The sequence below is a fragment of the Cebus imitator genome, unplaced genomic scaffold, assembly GCF_001604975.1.
Source record: "Cebus imitator isolate Cc_AM_T3 unplaced genomic scaffold, Cebus_imitator-1.0 Scaffold144, whole genome shotgun sequence".
Lineage (NCBI taxonomy): Eukaryota > Metazoa > Chordata > Mammalia > Primates > Cebidae > Cebus > Cebus imitator.
Genome location: NW_016107459.1, coordinates 446239 through 471027, shown reverse-complemented (window position 1 = coordinate 471027; position 24789 = coordinate 446239). Strand labels below are relative to the sequence as shown.

The window sequence follows — 24789 nt, the reverse complement described above, 5'->3', positions numbered from 1 at the left end:
TGATTTCATTGTCAGCCATTTTTTTTCGGAATTACTCTTGCTTCTCAGAATTATGAGTAACTATTATGAAATGTGTTAATCATTTGGCCTATTCTTTCCTGAAATGAAGAAAACAGGTAGGGTATAACATTATTAATTTGTAAACAAATTACATTTTTGTCATATTAGACATATATTTAATTTTTTTTTCTATTTCTCCTTAAGTCAATTTTAATGATGGGATGTTTTCCTTGAAAATAATTTATGCCTTAAGTTTTTTGTTCAATATAATTAGCATACATTTGTACTTACTGTTCTATCATGTTTGTGAAAATTTTTCTTAACTGGGGTATACATACTCTTTTTTGATAGAACTATTTATGTATTTCATTTTCTGAAACCAGACACGCCAAAGGCTTTGTTTTGTTTTACATCTTTTCAAAGAACTGTTTTTCCCTTTAATTAACCCTATTGATTTATGAATTCTAAAATATAAATTTTAATGCACTTTTAACTTCATTGGCTTTATATTTTGTTTATTGAGCTAAAGGCTTGATTCATTATTTTAATTCAGTAATTAAGTAGAGTTTGAACACAGGCATATTTCTGTAAGCAAAGTTTTAAGAACAATTTACATATTGTGTTTTTGTTATCATTACTTTCTAAATAGTCTATATTTTTAGTTTTTATTTCCTCTTTGCTCTAGGAACAGTATAGGAGAGTTTTTGCTCACTTGCTATTTTTATTTCCACGTGGTTTGAGATTTTGTCTTTGTTTAAAATGTTATTTATCTTAATTTTATTGTATTTTAGTCAGGTAATTTGTCAGGTATTTCTTATGTTGTATATAAATTTTGGAGTTTGGGGGCACATGATATATTATCAATATTTATAATTAACCTATGGGTCTTCACGCTCTGTAGGACACAAATTTACATAAAATTTGTATTAATTATACTATTTCTATTATATTAAATAAAGTTTAAAAATTTTATCCTTTCAGTCTTCTCTACCAAAACTCACAAGTTGATGGTCCATGGTTTATAGGTAACTTACATGTGCATTTATGTTCAACTAGTTTTAAAATACTTCAGACAGAATTCAAAATTAGTAGATTCTACATAAAAATTCAAACTGACAATTTCATTTTAAAAATTGTTGCAGTCTGTTTCAGCAACTTGTTGAATCTGAGAGACAATGCCCCCTTGGAAAGTTCATGAGATCTTCAGTTCATTTTAGCTCTTACTATTCAAGTACACTGTATGCATAAGTACTATATCTAACTTTACTTTTTTATCTTAGCCTCATTTCTATTAGGAATTTGAATTTATTATCCTTCATTTTCAGTCTAACTGATTAGCACAGCAGATTACATAAAATAGCCACAAAGTGCTTCTTATTCTGGTATACCCACCCCTTTGCAATGTACTGTTCAGCTCTTCCAACAATTGGTGCAGTCTATTTCCCTATCCTTTAAATCTGGGATTAGTCAGGGACTTGCTTTGGTCAATGGTAAAGAAGCAATGTGATACAAATAGAGCACTGGAGGGCTGGCACAATGGGCTTGCCGTCTCTCTTGCTGTGGCAGGAACCCTGGATCACCATGTGAATGAGTCCTAATTTGTTTACTGATGAGTGAGAAGCCATGCAGAAGATAACAGAAGTGCTGCTACTGAGCCACAACAGCAAACTGGCAATAAAATATGCTTCCTGGTAAGCTCCTACCTTTCTCTTTTCTGCAGTTTTTACCCTTCCAAATTAGGACAATTAGTGGATTTTTTCAGGGTCACATAAAAAACGATTTCTTAGGAGAGTGCTTCTTTGAAATCTGCCAGTTCGTGGTTCATGGAGGGCACCCTTACTTAATTTAGCGTGCTGTTTTAAAATTTCCTCTAATTTCCTATTTATTTGTTATATCATATGAGATCTAAAAAGGGGAAGGTAGATACTTAAGTTTTCTTCAACATCTTAAGTAAACAGATATATCAAAAAATGTGTAAATTTCTATAATGAAATCATTTGTAAAAATGTCTTCCAAGCTCAGTAGAGACAGGAAAATAAATAATTCAACAGGGCTTAAACATGAGAAGTAAGTGAATATTAATTTCAAGTATTTATAATGTTATTCATTTCCCAAGTTTTAGGTATTAAAAATGTGGAAAACGAATTTTCTAACTTGGATTCCCAGTGAAATGCAATAATTTAAATTATTTATTTGTGTCTATTTAGCAGAACATGGAAGTTGGGCCAATGTCAAAACAAAACATAAAAGTAAAACTTTTATATATCACAGAATAGGCTAATAAGTTTATCATTTATAAACCATAGGAAAGCAAAACTAAGATGAAAAATAAATAAGTTTAAACACTGAACTGTAAGAATTGTGTATGAATATATTCTAGTTTTTAAAGGGCCAAATTATATAAAATCAGCCTATTTTCTTCCTGCAGGTAAAAGAAATGCCCAAAATATCACTGGCTTAGAAACCAACATGGAAGAAGCTCCCTGGCTGATTGTCCTAGGTTGATCAAGCTTCCAGAGTTAAGAACCAAACTTATTTTCTTTTATTGCTCTGTGCTCCTCAATACATAGATTCCAATTCAAGTCTTTAGAGGGCTACTTGAATACCAGCCATCCTATTAACATTCCAGCCAGGAGAAAGGAGAAAGATAAGAATAAGGATAACAATCCTTTCTTTAAGAACATTTCTCAGAGACATCACATGATATTTCTGTTTAAATATCATTGGCTACAATTTAGTCACATGACCACACTAGCTCAGGAGAGAAGCTGGGAAATGCATATTGTGGGAAGTCTGTATCTGGCTATTATGATTCAGGAGCTGTATTTCTAAGAAGTGAGAACAGATATTTGTAAACAACAGTCATTGCTACATTTTCTCATATGTAAACACTATTTTGAGACTGAAAAAGTTCTTTTAGATTCTTTTCTATTTTTACATATACACAAGTATATACATTTTTTCCATAAACCTTATCATAATGTAATATAATCTTAGAGAAATACAAATGTTTATCCCTACTCAGTCTTTCTAAATACTGCACAAAATTTTGAGCAATAATTATTTTTGTCACTTTTGTATTTTTAACACATGGATAGCACATGAATAGATGCTCAATAAGCGTTTATTGATTATGAAGGTACTCTGATTAATTTACATATTTTCCCTTTGAAATATATTTTTTGAATGTTTCCTTTTTCTTACCTACTGTAATTAATAGATGTTTGATCTTGCAATTTGAGTATATTCATTTGATAAGTGTTTCTTGGGTTTTGCCACACTGATATTTCTCAAAACTAGTATTTTTCATTATTTCAACAGATTTTTGTCTCTGACAGTACAATAGTGACAGAAACATGATTATTAGTTTAGTTTCTGTGTTGTTAATCTTACTGCTACACCATTTCTCAGAAACCACGTGCTGTTCCTTCTTCTAGCTCCCTCTTCAGCAGGCCTCCAAGCCTACTCACATGCTGATCTAATTTTAAAGTCCTTGTAGGAACAGTTTAGTTTTCACTAGTCTCTGAACCAGCTTTTCTCTCCCGGCCTGAATACATATACTGAAAAATACCTAGTTTTCCTTTTCTAATGTATTTTCACCTGAGCTTGTGACGCTTCTTCCCTAGAGTTTACAGTTATCCTTCCTTTATCTGTTTTGCTATATGTCTCCTGGAGGACTTATCTCATAATATCTGCTTTATATTCTCAATTTTAAGATAAACTTCTTGATGTAGGTGTTTTATCTTCATAGTCCTCTCTGTCTCTAAATATTTTCACAATGCTTTGCTCATAGTATTTTTCCAAAAATGTCCTCCAAGAAAGATTTATCTCTCTCTCAATTTATTTGCTCTGCTTGTTCTTTGAAATTTGATAGTAAGTGTTTTTATACAACCTTCAATTCTAGCACTCAAGAAGTAGATTCTTGACTATATACTGCCTGAAAAACATGTTTCTCTCATTTTGTCATTGACTAAAGGCTTTTTTCCATATGAAGCTCTTAGTTAGGCCTTCTGACCTTGGTAGCTTGGGTTCTAATATTTTCTGCCCACATATGTAGGGTAAACTTCCATATGTGCTAGCTGATGTATCACCACCCTCATTTTACTGAGGCCAAATCTGAGACTCAGATAAGATAAATAGCTTGCCTGAGATTATAGGTGAACAAATTGTGGGGCTGGCCATGTCCCCTATACTATGCTTGGCAAATTTGATTAACTTTTTGCTTTATGGCTTCTGTATAATCTCTTCCTCTTGATTATTTCCCCAGTATTTATTCATTGTTCTATTTTTTTTTCAGCACATATGTCCTTTTTAATTCTTACACTTATTTTTCTGACTTCTGATTTATGCCTAAACAATACTCATACTGGGGAAGTAAGAGAAAGAGATTTCACAGACGTGGTGGTAAGTGCATATGTATATAAATGAACATGTATTATAGGCAATTATGTAAATTTCAGTTAAAGGAAAACTATTGGGGATTATAGGGAAGATGTGATACGATATGACATTTTAAAATAATCACTTTGGCTGCTCTGTTGAAAATAAATTATAGGGAAAAGAGCAGTAGCATGGTGAGTAGCTAAAGAGCCACTGAAGTAGTCCTAAAGAGAGAAAATAGTAGCTTTCAAGTGGTGAAAAGTGATCACATTGATGGTGTATTTCAGGTTTATAGCCAGACAAATTTGCTGATGCATTGTATATGAGGCAAAACAGAGAGAAGAGAGGTCAAGGGCAACTTAAAGGTTCTGCACTGAGTAACCTGAAAACTGGAGTTGCCATACACCACAACAGACCAGGATCCAAGAAGAGGGTGAAATCAGAAATTCAGTTTTGAACACTTAATGTTTGAAGTACTCATTAGAAATGGAAAATGCTGAATGCATTGTGAGAAATAAAAGTCTGTAGTTCAGGTAACAGATCTGGGTTAAATAAACAATTAGAGAAGTGGTCTACTTATAGATGATAATTGAATCCATAAGATGGGATGAGTCCGCCAAAAGTTGACGTATAGATAGCAAAGTAAGTGGTGGATATGTTTTGGATTTCTCCCCCCCTCTTTCTTTCTCTCTCCCTCTCTCTCTCCATCTTTCTGTCTCTCCCTTCTCTATATAGCTGCTTAGCTCTTGAAGAACAAGAACTCCATGTTCTATATTTTACGTATTCTCCAAAATTCCAGCTACACATTAGGCCCTGATAAATGCTTATTGAATGCTGAATGGGAAAAAAAGGCACAAGTTATTTATAAATTACAGTAGTTTAGGAATTATCTGTAGCATTAGAAGAGGCTTAAACATATACCATTTCTATAATTCCCAATAGATAATGCTATATCTTTGAAGAAACAGACCATCAGGAAGACTAGACTTCTTTAATTTTCTAAGAGGCCATCTGAAGGCTGTTTATGGGCAGAGAATATAGAAGCAATCTCTGACTGAATTGTCCAAACTGCAAATACATATTTCAGTAAAATGCAAACCAAGGATAAAAGAACTAGAATTGAGTCAATTTTTATCTTCATTGCAGTGAAATTTTCAGTCATTGTAGAATTCACTTAAGGAGGCTATTACAGATGTTTTGGGAGCTCTGCAGGGGAGGGGAACGTAAGCTCTTTGTTAATAAGAAGATAACTAGCTCCCAGAAACAGTTTGTCTCTATGAGAAGTAAATCAATTCTGGCTGTTCACCTAGTGATTCTGTGCAGTATCAAATGAAACATAAAATGAGTAAGAGAGACACTCAGATGTCCTCATGCAGCTAGAGGGAGCCTCGGCAGTCAACCTGCAGTTACCTCCCACCTGGACACAGTTGAGACTTATTAGGTCTCCGGGTTTTTATTTGTTCTTACTCAAGGAAACTTTTAGTTATTTTAAAGCCTGCTATCACAGAATTACCAAATTACAAAAATAAAGCTCTGAATCACTAAGACTTAAAATAACTAAAATCTAAAGTATCCAAATGGCAGGCAGGAGTCAGCCCACAGTTATCTTTCAAGGTATAGAAATATTTGGAATATTTAGAAACTCTGCTTCCAAATATTCATTCTGAATATTTATATGTCAAGTTAAAGACAATCCCTTAAATGAGGCTGGAACAGTGACTGCTAGAGTGAGTGAATATTTAAAGGCTCCATTTGTGGTTATGTTGTACTAAAGGATGTTTTCATTTCTCTTTAATATTAAAATTAACCTTTTCATTTAGTAAAGTTCTTACCATTGCAAAAACAGAGAAAGAGGAGATACATCTATATTGCATCAACTACCTTGCTAGGCTATAAAAAATTTTTATTATTCTCTTTTACTTGTAGTATATTTCTCTATGTTTATAATTTCCAGACTAACATATACTAAAACCGGCATCTTAAATAAAAATGACCAAGCAATCTAAACACAACACCTTACAATTATGCTCATAGAACATAGAGAATTTCATATCTGAAATGCTCTCTAAAAGTTACTTATAATAACCTCACCAAAATCTGTACCCTCTTATATGACTGGATATTATCTTATTTATTTTATCTCCAAAGCATGATGAGGGATAGATGAAAATCTAGGTAACAGATGGCATTTCAATAGCCAATAGTGGATTTTAGGATTTATCTATCCTCAAGTTATCAGACTTTCTCATCATAGCTTCAGTTGGATAACCTGTAACCTACCAAATCTTTTTATTTGTAATATTTTACTGAATTTTTGTTTGTCCTTGTCTATAAGTTCTCCTTAAATCTAAGAGCCATTCCTGGATGGCATCATTCCCTTTGGCAAATATTCACTCTCTAGTTTTGATTGAAGACTTATTATTTACCACTTATCTGTGCTTGCTATCTATTAGGCCAAGTACTTAATGATTCAAGTCCTTTATCTGATTGAATTGCTCCTTGCTATTTGCAATGTCTGCCAATTAAGTGTCACCTGCAAATCTAGAAAATTGCGCCTATAACCATTCACTAAGTCATTTCCATCTACATAATTTATTTCCTTTCACAGATCTCTCTTTATCCTTCATTAGTGTTAAAATCCTTCCCTATTAACAACGAATATTTTTGGCCATGTTTTTCTCTTGTACTTATATAAAAACGGTTGTATGATCTCCCACATCTATGTTTCAGCTTCTTCCTATATGCATATCCAGTGGATTGAACACTCACCATTCAGACGTGCAAACATGTATTCTTATAACCACATGTACTTTTTTAGTTTTAACTTCCTGCCTGCGTACAGCTGACATACTCTGGGAAACACAATAAGTCTATTATTGCTTGTTTAGTCTCGTGTAAGAATTAAAATCTTAGTCACTGTCCAATTTAAAGTCTCTATAAGGCTTCCCTTCTCTTAACATGTTTTATCCTGTTCCACTTTGCAAAGCGATCTCATTTCACAAGGCCTGCAAGCATTTATCACTGGGCTGTCACTGACAGGTATGTTGTAGAGGAGAAGCTGTTCTTTGGTGGGCAAAGTTTTCTTGGTTCACACTATATTTTCAAGACCGATTTGTAGTAATGAAAATATTTAAGACTCTTTTGTGTGCATGTGTGATCATGGAACATTTTTGATGGCTTTCAGGCACCCAGCTGAGAACCCCTCTTCATTTGCAAGCATTGCTCCTCATAACAGGGTCTTCTCCTGATCCCAGTCGGTGACGAGCTCTCCCTGCACAAGGCAGTTTCTGGCCTTTGTCCTTGCTAGCTCCTCCTGCTTCTCTGCACAAGGCAGTTTCTGGCCTTTGTCCTTACTAGCTCCTCCTGCTTCTCTAGAACATGGGAATACTAGGTGTTCCTGCCACCCTAAACTTGACTACCTAGGAAAGGGTGGTCAGAATGGTGGGAATTGTGCCTCCCTGTAGCATGTTCTGCTGGCATCAAGAGATAGACTTGACTTTATGGGAAAAATGCCTGATCCTTCCCAACTGCCCCTGGCATGCCCCTCTCCAGTGTGGGTGGAAAAGGAGGCAGCTCATTACATTCTCAGGTTATCTAAACCCTCTTCCCAAAGTTAACTCTCTCCTCTCTCTAGCTTTTAAATTATTTCCCCTCGCAGCAAAAATAACTAACACCAGTCCTCCTTACCCAGGCTCAGGTGGAACAATTTAGGACCTTAAATAATCATTCTGTGCATCATCTTCCTATTAACCCAACATTCCCAGTGAAGTGTTTATAATGGAAGTGATGGAAATACCTATGTTTCCTAAACTTTTAGAAATTCTCAACAGTATTCACTTGGGTTCCAGATGGTCACTTACTAATTGTTCCTAGACAATTCCATGAGAATGTTCCTCAGGTACCACAAAATCAAAATGCCTACAGCCAAATTCTGTGCCCCTGTTGCCCTTTTCCAATCTGCTTTTCCTTCTGTATCCTGTTTGGAGTATTCATCTGCTCATTTTCCTCTGCTAAATTTCTCACCAAATCTCAACCCTTCCTTCTCTTCTCCAAGTTATCAAGTTCTATTATTATACCATAGAATATTAATTGTTTTCTCAAACTCATTTTTCTGTTAGTTTCCTATTACTGTTGTTTTAGTTTAGATAGTCCATTATTCCTTTCTAGGTTGTTGAAAAGGCCATTTGTTTATTCTCTTCCTCACTCCAATGCATTCTCAGGCTATCTTTCTTAAACATAAGTTAAATCACATTTTTCTCTTTTGTAAAACCCTTTTGTAATTTGCAGTGGCTGCATCATAAAGTGCAAACTCTTTACCAAGGCAAACATGCTTTTATAATTATTCCTATTGTTGCCTCTTGTACTCCTACTCATCTCCAAGACCTAGCTTAAATTTCTCTTCTTTTGTGAAATCTTTTCAATTTTCCAGGCAGAAGCTCTCACTCGGCCCCTGGGTTGCCATGGCACCCTGTGTATATCACCCTATGGCATTTTTCACACTGTGTTTTAATCATTTATCTACACATTTGTTTTTTGGGTACACTTAGAGATCTTTGAAGGCCGAGGAACAATGTCTTCCACTCCTTTGTATCTATGATGCTAGGCACAGTGCCCAGAATTCAACATGCATTCAAAAACATGTGCAGATAAATGGATGAATTTAGGGCATTCTGCCGTGTACTTGGCATACAAAGTAAACATAACCTTAACCTTAGCCTTCTGGTTTCCAAAACAGGAAGTATGCAAAAAGAAGTTCTCTCTCTCTTTCTCTCTCTCATTCTCTGTCCCTGAGATTGTATATATGCCCATTTATATATATATATATATATATATATATATATATATAAAATGTTACATAAAAATAATTTGAAAAGAAGTGGAACAGGTGTTCTCAGAAGACAAGGTTACTAAGATATGGAAGTAGTTTGAAAGCCTTATGGGACAAAGTGCGAGTTTAGCTAGGGTTGAGAATAATTTAGGATGATGAAGTGAGTATGGGCAGTTTAGGCAGATTAAAGCTGAATGTCATCTAAATGGAGTGTGATTAAATGCAAGAGGGAAGTGAGATATTGACTATAGAGTATATTGCAAGCCTTTCTGAAAGTTTTAATTTTTTTATGGAAAGAAAACACAGGTGTTTGAGAAAGAAGTGTGATATTTGAGAAGTTTAGAAACGCAAATCTTTTACATCATACCCCAAATCTTTCTCTATATAATCTTAGGTTTTGTCTTCTACTCACACTCTATCCAAACTCCTATCTCAACTTTCTTGAAATATGCATTTTTAAAAAAAAAACAGCTCTGAACTGTTTGAGTATTCTTTTTCTCATGGACATGTAACTGGATTTATTTAAATACTTTGCAGACAAGACTTATATTAAAACCCTGTTTTTCTCTGGAAACTGGTGAAGAAGTTAATCACTTGGATTTTGGAGCCAAACTTCCTAAATTTGAATCATTAATTCCCTACAACTTGGCTATATGACCATGGACAAGTTACTTCACCTCTCTCTGTCTCATCATCTGCAACATTGGGATAATAGTAGTACTTATTGTTGTGAGTACTGAGAGGTAATAAATACATAGTACGTGAGACTGTGTCAGGAATAAGTAAGCTCTTTATCAGTGCCAGTATAATTGTTATTTGGTCAGTTTCAAGCTATGCTTTTAAATTCCTTGTCAGTTTTATGTTAATTGCAATGTTGTCAGGTCTATTATTGATGACAAATATGTCATCAAATTCTGGTGATTCTCTACTTTATTATGAAATACAGCATATAAAATAATTCCAAGCATATATAACACAGTTATAACTTTATAAAAGCACTAACCAATTATATTTCATAAACTTAACTTTAAAAAAAGTATTAATTGCCCTCTTAATTACAATAGCTTTGCTTTTGGATTGATACTGCCTACTAGTTTCTCGTTTTGAAACTCTAAATTGATACGTTTTATATCGTTATCCAGAGGGGTCTTAGCATTTTCATGTTGATTTCATGACTTTTTCATGTAGCAGTGAAGCAGTGACACAAACAATTCACCACCACACTTTTACAAATATTTTCCAAATTTTGTTTGTAATTTCATTTAGTTTATTATGGCTTTTTGTTACTGTTGATTGAAATTATTGTGTACATGTAACTATTCGTAGTTTCCTTGTAAATTATTCTATTGTTTTTAAGCCCCTGAAGGATATCTTTTGTTTTTCCTGTTTGGTATCTACTTTTCCTTCTTCTGATAACGGCGTCCCTCTCTTCCTTGGGAGTCACTGCTCCCCCAGGCTTGCTCTAGGTGTTTTGCGTGTAGCTACTCCTACTCCTGGCACTCCATCTGGGCTAGTGGTGCAGGCCTGGCATTGACAGCACTGCCTCCTCTTGGATGCAGTGCTTCATAGTCAGAGACAGTCAGTGTTAAAGCTGAGGCTCTGTATGGGAACTGTTGGTAAAAGACAATCTATGTTTATATTGAGATAGATAAGAGGATGAAATCTAAGCCTAGAGTTACTAAAAGTCACTTTAGTGCCAGGAGAAGAGAGCCTGCCTGAGAATTGGGGTAACACATAAAAACAGCACAGCTGAGAAATGGAGCGAGCAATACCAAGGACTGATGAAAGGAGCCTGGATCTTATCCCTGAGTAGGCCAGTTTTGTGAGAATTGAATTATCTTTTCACCTCAATTGCATTATCATTTGCAACCAAAGATACCTAATTAATTTAGCTTAGAATATATGGGAAGGTTTTTTTTAAGATAGAGAATACCTTTTTTAAAGAAATGAGGATGAAGCAAAGAATGTGAAAGAGATTGAAGATAAAAGAGAAGTAGGGATAAAGAAAGAGAGAGGGGCAATTTAAATTTCATCTATATGCAGATTGGCCTCCAATATATGTGTCCATTCCATATCACTACCTGAACCTCTACTCCAGACTCATATATTAGATTACTTATTTCATTTTCCATTTAGATAGCTCCAAAGAGGTATATCCACAGTTGTTAAGAGAGCAGAATCAAACAACTTAAACTAATATTCTGGTTCTTCCACTTATTAGCTATGTGACTTTGAGCAAGGTATTTAAATTCTCTATGCCTTCATGTCTTAAATCTACATAATGGGCATAATAACTATTTCATCAAATTATTGTGAGCATCTAAGGAGTCAATACCTATAAAGCTTTAGAATAGCATCTGGGTATTATTATTCATTTCTAATATAGTAGTTTTTATTACACATTCTGCAACTCCTGCCCAAATATTTTCTTCATTAGATTCCCCTATGCCAATCGATGGTACCACTCTGGATTAACTTGAAGTACAGTGAGAGTGGCTGAGTATAACAGGCTGTATAACTGATGGACAAAGGATTTAAAATAATAGGAACAAAAGCCCCATGTAGTCTTTCAACAAAGATGGAAACATTTTACATAAAGTCCAAATTTAGTAGGCTATAGGTTAACTGTTTTTATTAAAGAGCAATGAGATGCCATGGAATGGTTATAAATTAGGGGAGTGCTATTATCTAATGTATGCCACTTGCCCACCATTCATTCTTTTATGTACAAATATTTTATAGATATTGAGGCTCCAGGAGTAAACCAAAGATATGAAATCTCTACCCAACTTAAGCTTACATTTTACCAGAAGAAGACAAGTGAACAAGTTGGTACATAATAAAATAATAATAAGGGTTATAAAGAACAATAAAACAGAATACAAGAGATAGGTAGTGCAAAGGGTGGAAGTTGTTTTACCACCCATTGGGGAGTCCTCCCTAATAACTTTTAAGTGAATGTTGAAAAAAATTAGGCAGAGAAATATCGGGGGGAATAGCATTTTAGGCAGACAGGAGAGATGGAAATGCAAAAGGCCAAGTTCAGTGAGTATGAGGTAGTACAAGGGGCACCATAACCCTGGAGCATGATGACAAAGGGAGAGATAAACAGGTCACAAAGGGAGTTGGTTGGGCAGATTATGTGGACAATTTTAAGAACAGCTTTTACTCTGAGTAAAATGGAAACCCATCAGCAGAGAAGCCTTTCAGCAGGGAAATGACTGGATCACTCTGGCTGCTGGTTAAAATATATTGAAGGCAGTCAAGAGTAGAAAGAGAGAGAGTAACTGAACCTCTACGGCTGCAATCCAGAGGAGAGATAATTGTGGCTAGGAGCAAGATAGTGAGTGGAGCTGGGGAAAATGGAAACAAAGGCTGTTTTTTGTTTTTGTTTTCTGCTGCTGTGGCTGAAAAGACAAAATTAAAAAGCCTTGAGTTTAGAAGAGATTGTTGGCTTTGGTCTTTTTCTCACCTCCCCATCCACAAATCCTATCAGTCTACCTTCCAAATATGTGTTAGATTTATTACATTTTTTTTTCCCCCATTTATTTATTTTATTGCATTTTAGGTTTTGGGGTACATGTGAAGAACATGCAAAATTGTTGCATAGGAACACACCTGGCAGTGTGATTTGCTGCCTTCCTCCCCATCACCTACATCTGGCATTTCTCCCCCTGCTATCCCCCCCCAGCTCCCCACCCCCCACCATCCCTCCCCTATTTCCCCCCAACTGACCCCAGTGTGTAGTGCTCCCCTCCCTTTGTCCATGTGCTCTCATCGTTCAACACCCGCCTATGAGTGAGAACATGCGGTGTTTGATCTTCTGCTCCTCTGTCAGTTTGCTGAGAATGATGGTTTCCAGGTTCATCCATGTCCCCACAAAGGACCCAAACTCATCGTTTTTGATGGCTGCATAATATTCCATTTTTAAAACATAGAACCTGAGGAAGAGTTTACCAATCTATCTGAGTCAACAGATACAGCAAGGTCTATTTGTTTTTCCTGCAGCACAGTCTTGAATTCATTTTCTTGGTTCATCTTCACAATAGCTTCATTCCACTGATGTGGACACTGTGACTCAAAGAGGATTTAAAACTCTTTTAGGCTCACATGGTTATTAAATGTGTCAGCAGTATCCGTAACTAATATCACTGATGTCGCTAAGGATGAGAGAATCATGGAAAAATTTTGAGGTTGAATACAAGAAAACAAGGGACTCACATTAGATTTTCAGAGCTTTTCAGTAAACCATGGACTTTAACAACTGAAAATGAGGAAAGCATAAAAAATTAAGAGACTGGAAATCGAGACTTGAAAAGTGTGGAAAATGTTTGGAATGGCCATGGAGGATTCAAATAAAAGATAAATACCTAATGAATTAAAGGACACTGGACATATCAGTGAAAGCTCTATTGACATTAGCTACTAGGGCACTGAAATGAACTCCATCAGCCAAGTGTCATGACCTGCTGCATCAACAGCCTGCAATCTGTGTGCAGGATCCTAGACAGCAGGAGTGGGGATGAGCACAGGAGGCATAGAAAACGAGCAAGAGCTTGAGCAAAAAATATGATTATTTTGAGCTGACATGGTGTGGGAATTCTCTTCCATCATTTTCACTATTTATTAGAGGCCATGGAATTTTGCCTTTCTTAGATACTCAAGGAATCTGGTTTTTTTTTCTTTATTAATGAGACTCTATGTATGCTATCTCCATTCTTGTTTTGTATTGTTTTGTTTTATGTTGTCAGTTACATGTGCTTTCTGAGGTCTTAGCACCTCCTTCTTTGAAAACTTTGAGGGCTGGCTAAATGTTTCTCTTCACACAAAAACCTACTAACCTCATAATAGATTGCAGAATCAATGTAGATGTTCCTTACAACAATCATTTTGGGCCATGATTTAGATATAATTTATTTTCTAAAGTGGTTTTAGGTTTTCAGAAAAATTGAGCAGGAGGTATGAATTATTTCCCCTTTTACTAATAGGTCATATTGATGCAGTTTATTTGTTACAACTAATGAACCTTATGATCAATATTGGAGAAGAATCTCACTCTGTCATCAAGGCTGGAGTGCAGTGGTGCCATCATAGCTCACTACAGCTCAAACTCTTAGGCTCAAGGGATCCTACCACTTCAACCTCCCCAATAGCTGGGACTAGTGGCATACACCACCATGCCTAGCTAATTAATTTTAATTTTAACTTTTATCGTTTTGTAGAGGCAGGGTCTCTCTGTGTTGTGCAGGTTGTTTTCAAACTCCTGGCCTCAGGGATCCTCCCAGCTTGGTCTCCCAAAATGTTGGGATTATAAGCATGAGCTACCTTGCCTGATTAATGAACCAAAATCAATACATGATTATTAACTAGAGTGTATATTTTACATTAGAGTTCATTCTTTCTATGGGTTCTGACAAGTGCACAGTGTTAGCAGTGTAGCCATCACAGTATCATCCAAAATAGTTCTACTGCCCTAAATATCTCCTATGCTTCACCAGTTCATTCCTCCCTCCCTCACCCCATTGTGAGCTATTTTAAACTCCAGTTTCTTTTATCTTCTCTAACATTCTGCCATGAACCGCAAGGTCAAACTCTAGAACTTACACATTTCAGTCTCTGGTTATCTCTTTCTAACCTACTCTTTCACATCTTCACTCATCCTTCACCTGTTTTTCAACTTCTTTTAATCTTCTGATTAATTTCCAAATTAATTTTCCAAAATTTTGTCCAGTTCCTATGTCTCTGATCACGGCTATGCTTCCTTGAACATTTAAAGTCTTCTTTCATCTCACTTAATTCCCTTGCCAAGTTTATTCACCATGTCTCAACCTTGATATGAATGTTTTCATCTCTGCTCCTAGACTTGGGCATTCAATCTCAGCTGAAGAAAATCACACTGTTATGTAGACTAGCAGCAGTGAAAAAGTGTCAGTTTCATATAAACCTCAGCTAAGTCTTTAGTGCCACTGATCTATTCTTTTTATCTATTCTGATTTAACAGTCACTTTCCCTTTCCTCAATGTCTATTTCAATCTTTACCACTCTCCTGGAGACTGTTGCATAATACATATTCCCACCACTGTCAACACACTTAATCTCCAATTTTTTATGAAGAAATTTGAAGTAATAAGAAAGTACCTTCCTCAATTTTCCAATCTCTTGCCTATCTATTATTAACATACACATTCTCATCATATTATTTTCAGTATCAAAGTAACATCTTTACCTCATTGAAATCAATTTTCAGTTTAATCATTTTTGATGGAGTAGAATCTGTTCTGGGATATTTATCCTTCACATATTAACTGGTTTCCTTATATTAAATTTTCCTTCTTTCTTTTTCTTCCTTAGCTTATAATTTTACTCAAGTCTCTGTTAACTTAAAAACAAACAAAAACAACCCAAACCCATGACCCTTCCAAGTATTATCTCTTTCTTTCTTCCCCTCTCCATCTACAATTTCTGAAAGAATAATACATATGAATGTCATTTTCACCTTTTCGCATCCAAGTTTTTCCATCATCTTTTGCAGTCTGGCTTTTGCTCCCATTTTGCTACCAAAAGAGTTCTGGCTTGAGTAGCCAACAACTCCCAAATGGCCAGTCTAGTGAACATTTGGCAGTTCTTATCATCAACATCTCAAATAGTTCTGACATTGCTAGTCATAGTTTATTTTTTGAAACTATCTTTTTTTTTTCTTCATAAATTCTCTTCTTTTGTCAATTCTTAAGTGACAGCTTTCTTTGAGTTTCTTCCTAAGATTAGCCCAGTGATCCTCTAACTCCATGTGTTCTTTTTGGCAATCTGATGCACTTTCATGCTTTCAACTACCGCCCACAGGTTGCTGACTCCCAAATGCATATACCTCTTATTGTACTTTCACAGTGAGCTTCAGAATGCTACATATCCAGCTCACCCTATACTAAACTGTCCTCCTCCTCTAAGTCTTTTTCAGCAATTAGTTACACAACCATCCTTTTATGTATTTGTACTATGAACCAATGAGTTATCCCAGACTCCTCCCTTATCCATACCTTGGTCATTAAATTTTGTTTATCTACCTCCTTTTCATCTCTAATTTCTTATCTTTCTTTCTATTCACCACATTAGTATAGTACGACAGATTCTTGTCACTTTTTGCTTGGAGTGCTGCAAAATTCTCTTAAATTTTGGCCCACTTTCCATGCTACTTCTAACCTTTCTACCTTTACTTGTACTCTTGTGTCAGTCAGTAGACATCCTTCACTTTCTGCCAATCCTTCTTTACCTAGATAATTACTTCTTTTGTCATCAGGCTACATTTCTCCTCCTTTGGGAAATTTACCTTTACTCTACCTTTCTTGTTGCTTTCTTTCTCCATCATTGCACCTAGTACATTGTATTATAATTATCTAGTTTAATCTCTGTGTTTCTCATTAAGACATGATCACTTCAAGGGCAAGAACCATGTTTATTTCTTTGCATCTCCAGTGCCTAGCACAGTACATAGCACATAGAAGCCATCAATGAAATGTTTTCATGATCAATGTCTATGTCTTACTCACACTTGTATCCCTCCATAGCACTTTGATCACGCAATGTGATTAACACTTGTTAAGTGGTGTATGTTTTAAAATATTTAAAAATATTTATAGGCAGGGTGCAGGCACTAATGCCAGTAATTCCAGCACTTTAGAAGGCTGTGACAGGTAGATTACCTGAGATCAGGAGTTTGAGACCAGCCTGGCCAACATGGTGAAACCTTCTCTCTACTAAAAATTCAAAAATTATCTGGGCATGGTGGCATGTGCCTGTAATCCCGGCTATTTCAGAAGGTGAGGCAGGGGAATCGCTTGAGCCCAGGAGGCAGAGGTTGCAGCAAGCCGTGATTGCACTGCTGCACTCCACCCTGGGCAACAGAGTGAGACTCCATCTCTAAATAAATAAAATAAAATAATAGCCCTTTGTCAGCTGGGTAGATTGCAACCACACTGAGATATCATCTGAGGTCAGTTAGAATGGCGATCATTAAAAAATCTGGAGACAACAGATGCTGGAGAGGATGTGGAGAATAGGAACACTCTTACACGGTTGCTGGGAGTGTAAATTAGTTCAACCATTATGGAGGACAGTGTGGCGATTTCTCAAGGATCTAGAAATAGAAATTCTACTTGACTCAGCAATCCCACTATTGGGTATATACCTAAAGAACTATAAATCGTTCTACTATAAAGATACATGCACGCATATGTTCATTGCAGCCTTGTGTACAATAGCAAAGAGCTGGAACCAACCCAAATGCCCATCAATGATAGACTGGACAAAGAAAATGTGGTTCATATACACCATGGAATACTACACAGCCATAAAAAACGATGAGTTCGTGTCCTTTGTAGGGACTTGGATGAATCTGGAAACCATCATTCTCAGCAAACTGAACCAAGAACAGAAAGCCAAGCACCATATGTTCTCAATCATAGGTGGGTGTTGAAAAATGAGAACACAAGGACTCAGGGAGAAGAGCATCACACACTGGGGACAGTTGGGGGCGGGTAGGGGAGAGACAACGGGGGTGGGGAGGGAGGGGAGGGTGGGGAGGGATAACATGGGGAGAAATGCCAGATATAGTATGCAACTAAAGTAAAATAAATAAAATAAAAATAAATAAATTAATTAAATAAAATAATAAAATATGTATAAGCCTCCAGGTGAATATATGTTTTCTATTCTTAATACATTGATGAATTAAAATACCCATTATAGAAATTTATTTACCTAGTAAATCTAAAGAATTGCCAGACTTTGTGTCAACAATGAAAAATGAGGAAAGCTGTGTAGCCCGGGCAGCTGATTTATTCTGTTTAGTCTTGGGAACATTTTATTCCTCAGAAAATGACATTACTGGCATTATAATCACTAAATAGTATCATATTATACTCCAATATCATATTTCTACCTTCAGAAACATTCTTTACTCTCATGAAACCACGTGGGTGGGAGCAATGACAAAAAAGCCTAGAGTTACATTAGAATTTTAGAAACTGAGATAGGATTCTCAATGGTGCCATATTTTAACATGGGAATATCACTATTAATAGTAATGTGCTAAGTATAATACTTTTTCCTAATTTTACAGATTTACAATTTAGTCCATTATTCTTCCTTTTTTTCCATTTTCCTGGGTTCTGGCTTTATTCCATTATTAGATCTATTTTCCTTGGGGAATAAAATTCTTGTCATATAATTTAGCATTTGATAATCAGTTAGTATGTTGATATGAAGAGATTTAATTTCTAGGTGGCTGAAACTCCCAGGTAAAATTACGCTGAAGGATTATCTACAGGTTATTATTAAATCCAAAACTACCAGTCATGTTCTTTGTGTAAAATAAATCTTCCATTGTATTAATCATCAAGCTTTTTCCTTCATATAATCCTCAAAGGAATTTTTTATATATGTACCTCTCCACATTTATAATTGACATATTAATTTTGCAATCATTTAGACAATTGTAAAGGGTGTAATTTACAGACAGTATTGATCATTACCTGTTTTTCCTTAAATCTATACCTACCATTTTCTACTCTGCTATATACTGTGAGCCTTACAGGGATGGGAATCTGCAAATCACATTTCCCAGGCTCCTTTGCCATCTGGCTTCTCTATAATTTCCACCAGAGGGAAACCATTTAAGATATCAGACAGGAAAAGAAAGAAAAGAGCCTTCTGCTTTAAATGATTATTTCAGTGGCTGCAATAGTAGTGGCAGTAGGTGATTCTCGATTCCAGCAGCTAGGGCACAGGCAGCAACTTTTTGCCAATTACAGCTCTGACCAAGGTGCATATGTCTGGCAGATACAGTCAACTGGCACATCAGTAGCACCAGAGATCTGTGTTTTACTCTTTTCTTTTTGCTTTTCCAGTGTCCTACTCTGTTATTCTTTTGCTCTTTCATTCCTTCTAGCACATTTGTGATCAACCCTCCATATTAAATTCTCCTCTTTTCAAAATTCTAGGAATGGTTTTCATTTTCCTGAGTGAACATGGGCACTGACTTATGTTTATTGTGTTGTAAATGTTGACAATTTAAAATTGTCAAGTCACTTTCAAAATTATATCCGTTAGAATCGAAGTATCATAATGGTTTGACCTCATGCTTTAATAGGTAGAATATTTATATCATTTTATTTTATGCTTGAATTATATTTATGTTTTGCTCCACTCTCACAAAATTGTAATGCAAATACAATAGCAATGTATGTTTGAAAGTCTTTTCTTGGATCACCAAAGTATTTTTGCATAAAAATATGCATGCAAATTAAAATTAAAATCTTTATTAAATAACTGGTGACTATAAGGTACTAGGTATAAAACTTTTTTTTGGATCGAGTCATGATTAGATTAGCATATAATCTATTGATTCGGTGTCTATAAAAATAAAATTTTATTAGAAATGCATCTTACAATGTTTTGGATAGAGCTTTGTTAAAAAAAATAATTTAGGCATCCTATGGGTCAATGCTAATTATGGTTTAAATGAGGTAGAGTTTCGCATCAAGATTTAATTTCTGTATTTTTTTACTTCATAGAAATCTTTTTCACACAAATGAATATATGAAAAAAGAAATTTTTAGTTTCTATTTCAAAATGTCACTCAACTCCTTGAAATTTTTTTGTACTAAATATACTAGCTTGCCCCTTGGAAAGTCTTCTAGTATCCCTAAATACTCCACTTTAAAAGCTGCTGACTTTAAAGCTACCCAAAGAAGAAACTACATCACAAAACATCCAACTGTATCTAACTCAGAGTTATCTTTGTTTTTAATTTTATATTTTGGTACTTCTATTCCAAACTTGATATGCTTGTTATTTCTTATATAAAGTTCTCTGTGGGCCTCTCTTCCCTTCTAAACTAGGAGAAAGTAATTTCTCAGTTACATTAACTCACCCTTAACAATTTCTCCTGTGCTAAGCAGAAGATATCTCTCATTTATCTATTTCACATATTTTGGCAGGATTTCTGTTTTCGTGAGTGTTAAGAACAGATTATTTGCAGAAAATTGTAAAAGTAGTGAGGCAGAGAAGTACATAGGATACTTTAGTATATTATTAGTTTTTAAATAGACTCCATATGTACATCATATAAATCATTCACTCTCTCTCTCTCTCTCTCTGACTGCATTTTCCTCTCTTTAAAGTATGTATGTACTGAACCACTGACTTCTGGTTTTATTGGGAAAGCTCTCTAACTTGAGATCGACACCACTCTGAAGCTTTAGTTTCACCCCTGGAAATTCCTCTGTAATAATCATATGAATTCAGAGCTCACTTTCTATCGTTTCTTCTTTGACTCTTCTTTAATGTGATGGTTTGTCCATAATCACTATGACACATAATTTCACAAGGTGAAACATTATTTTAGTTTTGGTAGCCCCTTAGGCAAACATTGGTTAATCCTGTTATTTTTTAAAGTCTTATTATCATGTACAGAGATATTCATTGGCAATATTTATTTAAAATATACTTAGATTTAAAAAATATGTATAATATTGGAAGGTATAATAACAACAATAAGCTTGTTTTTCTGGAGTGCCATCATATTATTATTATGCCATTTCAATAGTGTCTTTCACTTTACAGGGGTAAATACACCACATAAAGTTTGAATATTATGAATTTTCTTGGAAAGCTAAATTATTTTATAGTGTTTGATTAAAATTTCATTTATGTAATTGAATTAACATTTGTAATTGTAAAAACTTACGTCTTTACTGATAACAGTTAGAATACAGTTAAGGGAATGTTATGTACCTTTATCTTGATAGTCATTTTCTAATGTTGGCTGTTCTTTCCTTCTTGAAATGTTATTTTCTGTTGGAATTCATGCAACCCATTTTCTCAATTTTCTTTTAATCTCTCTACCTACTCAAACTAAGTCCTTTTGTAGGTTTCTTTTCCACCTGTTTAATAGTTTTCCCAAAGCCCAGTCAGTGTGGCTAAATATTTGCTTGAACAAAGTCAGAACCTAGTTTCAATAAATAGTTTTATATTTTTTTCTGTCTAAAAATCATGTCAGTTTCTTTAAGCCTCAATTTTTTGTTTACAAAAAGACTCCCTCTAAACTATAAATAAATACACAATAATGATGTGATCTTACAGGCAAATAATATGACGATTTTTTTTGTGAAGAACATACTATTTCTCGTGTATGACTGTTATGCAATAAACTTATATTTTCAAAACATTGTAGTTGGATATGATCTTACCATTAACACACTTGGACGTCTTACTTTATAGGTGAAAAAGCAAGTCTCCAAAATTTAAACTAACTAGTGCAAGCACATATAACAAATTAAAAACAACACCAACATACTAATCTGAATGCTTTTTATGTTTAATTTGCATCTAGCAAGTATGGTTTATTAGCGTAATAACTCATTAAGGATTTTAACCACTATATAGAATAAATTTGTATAATGCCTTTTCTTTACAGTGATTTTAATATGATTGCTAATCTGGGTTCAGATCAGGAAAGAGCCCTTAGAAATATAAAGGTAGAACCCTGAATTTGGGAGTTTTTGTTTGTTTGCTTGTTTTGAGACAGAGCCTTGTTCTGTCACCCAGGCTGGAGTGCAGTGGCGTGATCTCTACTCACTACAACCTCCACCTCCCAGGTTCAAGCAATTCTCCTGCCTCAGCCTCCTGAGTAGCTGGGACTACAGGGACACGCCACCACACCCAGCTAATTTTTGTATTTTTAGTAGAGATGGGGTTTCGCCATGTTGGCCAGGTTGGTCTCGATCTCTTGACCTCATGATCCACCCACCTCGGCCTCCCAAAGTGCTGGGATTACAGGTGTGTGCCACCATGCCCAGCCTGTGAGTTTTAAAAGAACAGAAGATAAAGTGGAATGATTTTAATAAGAAGGATGAGGACTGATGATTGCCCATTTTGTATTAAAAATAATGATATTAATGTTTTTGCAATAAAATTCTATATGTAACTTATTTATTAAATAGACCAAATTCAATAGGATTTTATAGAATATAGAAAAAACTTTGTTATTTTTCCTACCACTGCCTTAAGAAACCTTTTATTCTACTCGTTTCCATTCCTTGCAAATGATTTAGGTTAGATCCTTTAGGTTTCTGAGTTCTTTAAAGCATTTAAGAAATTGTACTAATTCTAGCAATGATTGACTAGTTTGTATTAGACTAGCCCTATAAAAATGAAAATTGTAAATTCAGGATCAAATTGAAAAAAAAAAAAAAAATAGAAGGGACTGGAGAGCAACCCAAAGCAGGCAGAAACTACAGGGTATTCAGCACTTGAAAATGGTACATGCACTGGGTGGTGCCCTCCTTTGTAAGGCTTATTCATTGAGGATCTACCTCAGTTCAGGGGATATGAGGTGGACAGAGCTCAGGTAGAAAGTCGGTCTTTAACTACCTTGTAAGAGGATGGAGTTTGAATCAGCTATATTCGCCAGAAATCGAAAAGGGAAACAGAAGAAGGAGGATGCCACAGAAGAGTTACTAGGTGTTACTATTCAGCTTCAAGGTGTTACCATTGAATCTTTAGGAATGAGACAAATAAATGGATTCTTACCTTAAAGACTAGTTCTCCTACCAAGCCATTCCATGTCCCATCTTCTTGTGGGCTTCCATATTTGTGATCCGGTGCTATATAAATTTCATAGTTAAAACCCAGGTAGTTAGATAAGGCATCCAAAACGTCAATGGAGAAGCCCTGGTATTTCTTCGGCTTACCCAAGACATTTTCAGAGACCATCACAAAAGGTTCTTCCTACATGGAAATAAGAGAAATTTCTGATGTCAATCCAAATGCTTTCTAAAAGCAAAGATTAATTCTTCAGAGAGTTTTGCTTATTAAATCTAAAAATTGCTTTATACTTTGGAAGGACCAAGTCAGGAATGTAATTCATGCATTATTAATGAATCATACTATTTAACAATGCTTAATCATCCAATTTCTTATCATCTCCCTTTTAATTATTACCATATCAAAAATTAGATAAAAGTGACTAAAAACTTAGGGTCCATGAATTTATTTTCCCTGCCATCTGAGGACAAATCTGAGATTACTCAATAACGAAGCATTCAACAAACTATAAATTTATCATATTTATCATTAGGCATTTATTGTCTGTAAATCATGTAAATTACATACAATAAAATTATAACAGATATAATCTACACAAAACTCTGAAAATATCAAGAAATTCTAAGAACATATAATTTAGTTGCAATTAATAATATTACATTTACTGGGAGTTATTCACTAAGTAATTTTGTGACTTTGATATAAACACATATTTTATTGCAAAAATAGCTTCTTTATGACTGCTATGAGAAATTCACTAATCTTTTCAATAAACTGTCTAATTTAGTAAATTTAGGAAATTGGTTTCTGCTTCTACTTCTTTTATCTTTTCCCATTTTTGTCTTCTTAAAGCTGACAAATAGGCCCCTTTCACTTTTGAGAACACCTGCTGTTAAGAGAGCTCGATTGATTTGAAACATGCTGGCAGACTACAGAAAATTAGATAATCTATTCCTTAATTTCCTACACTTGTTCAGAAATCTTTCAGCAACAGTAATATTTACAGATAACCATTCATAGTCTGTCCAGCCCTCTGGCCAGGCTAAAATCTCTCCTTGTATATAAGCCGGAATACCCAAAGATATTTTTTGTTTGTTTGTTGAATCATTTTTCCTCAGGGACTCACAAAATAGCCTTCATAATGCTTTCATTTTGGCTTTTATTCAAAGACACTATAAGTAGCTTATAAAAATCACTGCATCTGCACCTGTTATAGGAATATTATCAACCATAATATACAGTTATCTCCCTAAAAATTACCATGAGATAAATTTTGTAATTGTTCAGAGTCAAAGGGCTTCATTCGTCTCAGAACTGTATTTTTTAAAATGATGAAAACAACGTGACCAATTATTGAGCTTTTCACTTTGGCTATCCAAAAAATCAGTACTTAAGTTTGATGTTCATCTAAAACTATGTCGATATTGTAGTATTTATGACATTTATTTAATCTTGGTTATCTAAAGTACTTACATTTTCTAATTTTGAAAATATTTTTGTTTCACTGTTTATATGTTATTTTAGAGTAAAATGAACCAGTAAATGGACAGTTAGTAGGGCAGGTTACTGCTAGTTGTCCTCCTGGGGAGTTCTCTTCTTCTCTAATTATAATTCTTTAAAATTTTACCACTATGGAGAATAAAGACAATCTGTAGTCCTACTTCAGGCGAAGTGGCTTGCTTCATGGCCATGTGACTAATTCTGGCCAGTGTGATGTAAGCACAGTGGTTTGTGTCACATTTCTTGTTATTTCTGCTGTCTGCAAACTAGAAAAAACGCACAATGGCTGGTGTTCTGGTAACTATCTGAGGCTACAGACAGCAAAGAAAGGAGAAGACCATGTCCCAACACCTAAAATGCCATACAACACTTGGGTCAACTTGCTATAGCTGTAGAAAAAGCAAGAAAGCAAGAAAGAGAAAGAGAGAAAGAGAGAGAGAAAGAGAGGAAAGAAAGAAAGAAAGAAAGAAAGAAAGAAA

General features: G+C 35.0%; 1 protein-coding gene across 2 annotated transcripts in view; it reads right to left on the bottom strand.

Annotated features, from left to right (window-relative positions):
* Positions 1 to 24789, bottom strand: part of GRID2 (glutamate ionotropic receptor delta type subunit 2) — a 731875-nt gene that overhangs the window by 345735 nt on the left and 361351 nt on the right. For both annotated transcript variants that reach the window (XM_037743424.1, XM_017542400.2), the window contains exon 9: positions 22796 to 22993. In XM_037743424.1, coding sequence (XP_037599352.1) covers positions 22796 to 22993 — 198 coding nt within the window. The remainder of the gene's footprint in view (positions 1 to 22795; positions 22994 to 24789) is intronic.